At 38.6% G+C, this 8,474-nt stretch overlaps 1 protein-coding gene across 1 annotated transcript in view; it reads right to left on the bottom strand.

Annotated features, from left to right (window-relative positions):
- The window catches only part of SYNE2 (spectrin repeat containing, nuclear envelope 2), a 342,029-nt gene that overhangs the window by 56,586 nt on the left and 276,969 nt on the right, over window positions 1–8,474 (bottom strand). Inside the window, exon 95 of the mRNA XM_006891797.1 lies at window positions 3,940–4,065. Within this exon, the coding sequence (XP_006891859.1) occupies window positions 3,940–4,065 (126 nt within the window). The remainder of the gene's footprint in view (window positions 1–3,939; window positions 4,066–8,474) is intronic.

Below are 8,474 nucleotides of genomic sequence, written 5' to 3'. Positions count from 1 at the left end.
GACTGGGGTACTCGGGATGGGTTTGTCAGAGGCAATGAGATTGGCACAGGATAGAGCATGGTTTAGGGCTATTGTACATAGGGTCGCTATGAGTCGCAAACGACTCGACGGCACATAACAACAAACAACAACAAAGTTTAACATTTTAAAATAATTAATACTTAAAAAAAATTATTCTACACATTGACTTGCTCAGATTGGTCACATGGCTCTTATATCTTCCCCAAGTAAAAGAGTGTTGATAAACAAGGAGTCCTAGAGCTTCAGGATACTTGGAAACATGATGAAATATGGTGATGTGTTGAACAAACTCAATGTTCTTGACCTTTCTCCCTGATTCTTTTCACTGAAAAATAGAATGCTATGGCTATGAAAACAGGATTCCCATGGACATCAGGAAGTAACAAAAATCAGAAGTTAGAAACAAAGAAACAAGCAAACGCCCAAACCAAAACAGAAGTTAGCTATCTAATGCTTTTATGCAACACTGATATGGAGGTTGAGATCAGTTTAATAAAAGGAACAAGTATAAGAATGAAGAGATAAAAAATTGTTATTCACCAATGATGAAAATACCTAAGAAAAAATATATATCGTAATTAAGAAAAGAAATTAGCAAGGTAGTTGAGCCAACTGGCAGCATAGATGGAGAAGAGACTGAGATTGTTAACAGTTTCAGCTTGCTTGGCTATATAATTAACACTCTTGGTGCCAGCAGTCAGGAAATAAAAACACCAGCTGTACTGGGAAAAGGTGCTGTAAGGGACCTCTGTAGAGTAATAAAGAGCAATAGTGTCAGTCTAGAGACTAAGGTGAGCCTGATCCAGGCCATGATCTTTGCAATTACTTGCTATGCATCAGAAAGCTGGACAATGACTAAGGATGACAAAAGAATCGATGTCTTTGAGTTGTGGTGCTGGAGAAGAGTACTGAATATACTATGGACTGTTAAGAGAACAAAACGGGTTTGTCCTGGAGAGAGTGAAATCAAGACGCTCCTCAGAGGCAAGGATTTTGCAGCTCTGTCTCACATACTTTGGATGTTGAAAGGAGGGACCAGTCCTTAGAGAAGAACATCATGCTTGGGAGGGTGGAGGGTCAGAACAAGAGAGGAAGAACCTGGATGAGATGGATTGACTCAGTGACTGGGGTTATGGAGGTAACTCTGTTGGAGACAGTGAAATTGGCTTAAGATAGGGCAAGGTGCAGAGCTGTTGAAAATAGCGTCTCTATGAGTTGCAAGCAACTCAACAGTGCATAACAACAAGAAAATAGCTGAATACATTATCAATATACAAAAATTAATTCCATTCCTATGCAAAAGCAATTAATGATTAGAAAATAGAAATGGAAAATATTATTACTAAAAATATATTTAGAAAATAAAATATTTTGAATAGTTTGAAAAATATACATCAAGAAATATATCTAACAAAAGCTCTCCAAGACTTGCATAAAGAAAATGATAAAATACTATACTGAAATGAGTCCTCCTAAAATACATATCAACTTGGCTAGGTCATGATTCTCAGTATTATGTGATTATCCTATGTTTTGAAAATTCTAAACTTTATGATATTAATGAGGCAAGATTAAAGGTGGTTATGTTAATAAGACAGGATAATGTTGTATTTTGAGTCACTCTTTTGAGAGGTAAAAGAGATTAAGTAAATAAGGAAACAGAGATTACAGGGACCTAACTAAAAAGGCATTTAACAATATTTGCACTGGGAAAGTCTGCAGTCAGAGATCTCGCCAATTTATTGAGAAGCAATGATGTCAGTTTGAGGACTAAGGTTCACCTGATTCAGGCCATGATTTTACAGTCACTAGCTATACATCTGAACAATGAATAAGGATGACAGAACTAATGTCCTTGAACTGTGATGTTGGAGAAGAGTGTTGACTATCTCATAGACTCCCAAAATGACAAATATGTTTTGGAGAAAAGTACAATCAAAGTACTACTTTGAGGCATGATGGTGAAACTTCATCTCAAATATTTTAAGCATTTTGTTAATAGTGGCTAGTACTTAGAAAAAGACATCATACTTGGAAAGGTGGAGGGTCAGCAAACAGAAGATCTGCAGCAGGACAGACTGACACTGTGACTGTAACAATGGGCTTGAGGATGCTGGAGACTGTGAGGACGGCACAGGAGAGGACAGGGTTCAGATCTGTTGTTCATAGGGTCACTATGAGAACACAACAGTATCTAACAACAACAACTAAGAAGGAAGATCCAGAAGTGGAGTGAATCTTTTGGACCCAGGGCCCCATATGGAAAACCTTCCTCCTTAAGTGAAGACTGGGATGCCAAGGCACTTGGAGATCTTCAAGGGATTATGAGTCCACGGATGCATAAAGGAGACCATAACCTTTCCTCAGACCCATAAGAGAAAGAAAGCCTTTCCCAAAGGCTGCAATCCCAGAGGCACACGGTTTCAGTCTACCAGCTGCTCCATGGGAGAAAGATGGGCAATCTCTACCTGCATGATTTACTGTCTCTGAATACCCACCGGAGAAGGTCCGCTATGGGTAAGTTCCAACTTGATGGTACTCAACAACACTTTCCTTAACCATGAAGGAATAAATTTCTGTTTACTAAAGTCATCTACTTGTGGTATATCTCTTAACACAACAATATCAGACAATAAAAATAAACGTCATTGTTATGTGCCAGCAAGTCACCTGTGACTCATAGTGACCTTTTTGTAGAACAGCTCTGAATTCTGCTCTATCTTCAGCCAATTTAATTGTCTCCAACACACTTATTACCCCAGGCAATGAATGAATCCATCTCATCGGGGTCTTCCTCTCCTGTGCTGTCCCTCCACCCATCTAAGAATGATGTCCCTCTCCACGGACTGGTACTTCCTTGTAATACGCTCAAAATATGTCATATAGAGCTTCAAAATCCTTGCCTCCAAGGAGAAGCTTGGTTTCACCCTCTCTAGGTTAGACTTAAAAATGTGCCATATTAATAAAAAAGCATACTTAATGTAAAAAAGGTATTTATTATCCTCAAATCAATCTCTAAATTCAATGCAATTCTAGTAAAATTCGTATCAAAACTTTTCTTAGTTTGACAAGTTGCTTCCAAAAGTTTTGGAACATTCAAGGATAGCAAAAATAACATTGCACAACAGGGCATACAAATCCCATTTGAAATGATCTGTTATAACCAAACTACAGTAATCCTGCAAGGTTTTTAAATATCAAACCTGTAGCCAGGGAAGTAATGTAGGAAGCTTCTGTTTTAGGAGTTACTGTGCTCCAAATTCTTAACCATAAATTTGCCTTGTCTTCTGCAAAGGCCTCTTCTATCTCGAAATTTTTGCCTGTTCAGTATCAGTTAGGCAAAACAGAGTTTGGAAACTTTTATAAAAATTTTACTCATGGAAGAAAATCTACCGGCTTCCAAAAGACTCGTCACTTAATCATACTTTATTTTCATTTCAAAGACAAGGGCAAAGTAGAAGGAATCAGCTTTAAAAATAATCCTAGAGGTCACATCTTAAAGAGAAGGAACAAGTAGAAATAGAATGGATCCAAAGTCTCTGTAAACTTTCATTAAGATTAATTAAAAATAATTTTAAAAACCTAAAAACCAAAACAAAACAAGCTGAATAGGCCCTAAAAGAAACAAACAAACAAACAAAAAACACCTCATAAAATCCTACAAAGTTAATTTCTGTAAATGGTGTCATCTTCACACATCGATCTCACAGAGCACTTATTCCTATTCTTTAAGATATTAGAATGTTATGTTAGAAGACAGGATAAAGTGTTTTTCTTTCTTTTTTTTTTTTTAGGATAAAGTGTTTTTCAAGTGAATATAAAAACTCAGTTTCAAAAGAGAGAGAAAGGCAAGCAAATCCTCAAAGCACTAAAGAGCAGCTAAGAGACTACCTGGCACAACACTTGAGATTTCGGTACCTTAGTCAGCTCCTTTTCTTTATGGAGGTCCTCATGAAGTTCTGGAAGAGCATCTTCACTATTTGCCTTTAAAACTTGCAGTCTGCTTTTCAACTCTTTGATTTTCTTTTCACACCGGTCCCAAGTCTATTGAAAAATAGTATTAAAATTAACTACTTCGTTTTTGAAAAATAAACTACAGAAATAAAACAAAAGCTCCATTAATGCAATTTTTCTATTAAATGCGCACTTACAAGCATAAAAGGACATTTTATAAAGCCTATAAGGGTGGGACAGGGTTTATATCTGTTGTTCATAGTTGAGTACTAGGAGTCAAACTCAATTTGACAGCACCTAAAAACATCATCAACAACAACAGCAGTGTTTGCTAGTTGAGTCTAATTCATATGTGTTGGAATAACACTAGGCTTTTCAGTGGCTAATTTTCAGAAATTGAACACCAGGCCAGTCTTCTAAGGTTCCTATAGATAGATCTGAACCTTCAGACTTTGGGCTAGCAGCCAAGCACACTAGCTGTTTGCACTAAAGCAGACTGTAGTCTAGAAGAGCACGCATGCCTGGGTGGCTCAGTGTCTGTCCTTTCACACGGCTCAAGTCAACCACTGAATTGGCTTTTGCTTTGAAACATTTCTTTCCCCCTTACAGTTCCTGATCTATTTCATTTTATCTCTATTTTAACTTCGAAAGGGTTCACATTTAAAACATGACTTTTTGTTATCTTGTTATATGCTGCTGAGTCAGAAGTGACTCAGAGCTGAAGCTCCAGTGTCTTATAACACTAGTACTGTTGTTATTTGGTGCCATCAAGCATAGTATGACTCATTGCGACCCTATGAACATCAAATACATACCCCGTCCTATCCTGCACCGTCTTCATTGACTCTGGATTTGAAACACTACGATGACGACGATGACAACGACTACAAGGTCTAACTTTTTTTGCTTTGATAGTCTTAGGATATGTGCTGCAATGGCAAGCTAAAGCAGAAGCACTTAACATGTTTCTTTCTTTGCTAACATCATCATGTTTTCCCTCTCCCTTTCTAGAGTTTGCTTTAGTAAGCTCTGTCACAGTCAGGCTTCACTGCTCCATCCTCCACCATTGCTCTGACCACTGCTTTCTACTGAAGGGACTTTGCTTAAACTGCTTAAAGCATTTTAAACTTTAATACATCATCTTAAAGATAATTTTAAGATACAGACAAGGCAAGTATTGTTCTCATATACAAAATGAGAAAGCCGAGGAGGTATGACCAACGCAAGGATATGCAGTTCAGAAGCAGGACAGTCAAGAGAGCATCTAAGCATTATGCTCCGTGAACTAACTCAGTCCCATAAGGACAAGTACCGTAGAAAACCATTACTATAAAAAGAGAAGGAAAACTAGCAAAATGTGTATGAGGATTCAAGGTGGGGAGGGTAGGAGCAGAGGGGTGAGGATGGGCAGCAGGTAATCATAGGGTTGCACAATTTGATGGGTAGGTAAAGGAAATGGGAAAGATGTGGTGTGCAAAACAATGTATATGAAGTCTGTAAGTAAACCAGTATAAAATGAAAATCACACACACACACAGAGAGAGAGCACGCACGCACGTGCAGCAAAGACTACTGTCTTCTTCACCTCTATTATCACTTGACTGCCGTTTCTTTTCTTCAAACCTTACATCACTGAATAAATAGTTGACTGCACTTTCAACCCTGAATTTATAATTGATTCATTAGGGCAATCTTCTTCTCCTGACTTTATAAAAAGCAGAGAGATATAAAATGGAATGTTACTCTATTCCTCAGTACATTTGATACTTAAGTGAGACACTACCCAGGTATGCTTAAGTGAACCTCTTTTGTCTAGCAAAGTCAACAATCAGGATATTAACTAAAAAGAAAACAAAAAGAAGTAAAACTCTATGTTCTTATTTCTCCCATTAAATTATTAACTGAATTTACCATTCTGCTTTAAATATAACATGTACTCATGTTTGCTGAATAAATTTCATACAGTCCCTTAACAAATCAGAATCAGATGCTTGAAGAAGATAATTTCATGCTCTAACTCAGCATCTATTTAATATTTATTCAGAAGGATTCTGACAAGCTTTGTTATCTGATTTTGGCACACAGAACATCTTAGAGAAGGGACTGGGGTACTAGCAGTCATAATTTCAGAGAAACATAAAAACTGACAGCTTCACATTAAGATGAGATTTTTAAAAACCCAACAAAACACCTGTAAGAATTACATGTTACAGCTGTCATTGTTGGTATGTATAGTGGAATTGGAACCAACTCACAGCTGACCTTTCAGAGGTTGTAAATTTCATAGAAGGAGACTGTCCACCTTTTTTCCTGAAGAGCCTTGTGGATTTAAACTGTGTGCCTTTGTGTTGGCAACACAACTCCTTACCCTCTAAGCCACCAGGCTGACTCCTAGCTGACTCTCCGGCAGGTATTCAGAGGCCATAAATTACATGGGAATAGACTGTCCATCTTTCTCCTGCAGGGTAGGTGGTGGATTTGAATCATGTGTCTTGGGGATTGCTATGTTGCTTCTAGGCTACCAGAGCTCCCTAGCAAACCACCATTTTTGTTAGGTGTCCTTGAAATGAGTCCAATTCATAGCAACCCTATGAACAGCAGATCTGAACCTTGTCCTTTCCTGTGACATCTTAACACTTCCTGAAACATTAGAGCCCAGTGCTTCAGTCACCATGTCAATCCACCTGGTCTAGAGTCTTCCTCTCCTTTGTCAATCCTTCCAAGCATCATATCCCTTTTCAAGGAATAGCCTCTCCTAGCAACTGCCTGAAGTGTGTGAGGCAAAGCCTCATCATCCTTGAGTTTAAAGAGCACTCAGGCTGTATCATCTCCAAGACACATTTGTTTGTTATTTTGGCATCAATGGATGTTCAATGCTCTTTTCTAACACCACAGCTCAAATATATCAATTCTTCTTCTATCATCCTTGGTCACTGTCCAGCTCTCTGATGCACACCAGGCAACTGTGAAGACCATGACATGGATCAGGCGAACCTGAGTCTCTAGACAGACATCCTTGCTCTTCAGCATGCTGGAGAGGTCCCAGACAGCAGAATTTTCTACTGCACTGTATCTTTTGATTTCCTCACTGCTGGTGCCACAGGTGTTGACTGCGGAACTAAGTAAGCGGAAATTGTTAACAATCTCAATCTCTTCTCCATCTATCATGATACTACCAATTGGCCCAATTGGTAAGAATCTTCATTCTCTTGATTTTGAACTTCAGTCCACATTGGAAACTATAGTCCTTGACTCTGTGCAACAAATGCTTCAGATCATCCTCAGTTCAGCAAATAAGGCTGTGTCATCTGCATAACACAGGTTGTTGATAAGTTTTCTTCCAACGTGATGCCACATTCTTCCTCATAAAGTCTAGCCTCCCGAATGATCTCTTCTTCATTAAAAAGTTCGGGAGACAGGACACATCTCTGACACACTCCTTTCCTGATTTTGAACAATGCAGTGTTTCCTTGCTCTGTTCTGACGACTGTTGAAGTATAGGTTTTGCGTGAGCAAAATCAGGTGTTCTGAAATTCCCATCCTTCTCAAGGTTAGCCACAATTTGTTGTGAACCACGCAGTCAAATGCTTTTGCACAGTTAATGAAACACACATAGACATTCCTCTGGTACTCTTTGCCACTGCCTCTTATAAACCCAGCTTATATTCCTGGTAGTTTTCTGTCAATGTTCCAGTCACTTTCGGATAATCTTCAGCATGATTTTGTTTATGTGTGGTAGTAGTGATATTGTTCAATAATTTCCATACTGTTAGATTACCTTTTTTTTTTTTTTTTTTAAAGAGAATAAATTTGGATCTCTTCCAGTCAGTTGGCCAGGTGGTTGTCCTCCAGATTTCTTGGCACAGTCTGGTAAGCACTTCCAGGGCAGCATCTGTTTGTCGAAATACGTCAGTTGGTATTCTGTCAATCCCTGGAGCCTTATTTTTTGCCAATTCCTTCAGAGCAATTTGAAGTTTCTCCTTCATTGCCATTGTCTCTTGAATATAATTTATTTTATTAAATATTTCTGTGTCAGTCAGTAGTCTTTTTGGTACAATAACTCTGTGCACTCTTTCCATCTTCTTTTGCTGCTTTCTACATCATTCAGTAATCTGCCCATAGCATCCTGAAATAGTGCAACTCAAGGCTTCAGTTTTGTTCTTCAGCTCCTTCAGTTTAAGAAATGCAGCGCAAGTTTAACTCTTGATTTTCTGACTCTAGCTCTTTGCAACGGTGTCTCTCTGGAGACTAAGGTGCGCCTGATACAGGCCATAGTCTTTGCAATCGCTTGTTATGCATCAGAGAACTGGACAACGACTAGGGAGGACAGAAGGAGAATTGATGTCTTTGAGCTGTGGTGCTGGAGAAGAGTATTGAATGTACCATGGACTGCCAAGAAAACAAATAGATTCATCCAGGAGAGGATTAAACCAAGCAACTCCTTGGAGGCAAGAATTCTGGGGCTTCGTCTGACATACTTTGGGCATGTTGCCAGGAGG

Source organism: Elephantulus edwardii, unplaced genomic scaffold (assembly GCF_000299155.1).
Source record: "Elephantulus edwardii isolate Elephantulus edwardi_28Jun2011 unplaced genomic scaffold, EleEdw1.0 scaffold00104, whole genome shotgun sequence".
Lineage (NCBI taxonomy): Eukaryota > Metazoa > Chordata > Mammalia > Macroscelidea > Macroscelididae > Elephantulus > Elephantulus edwardii.
This window is presented reverse-complemented; position numbering and strand designations above follow the sequence as displayed.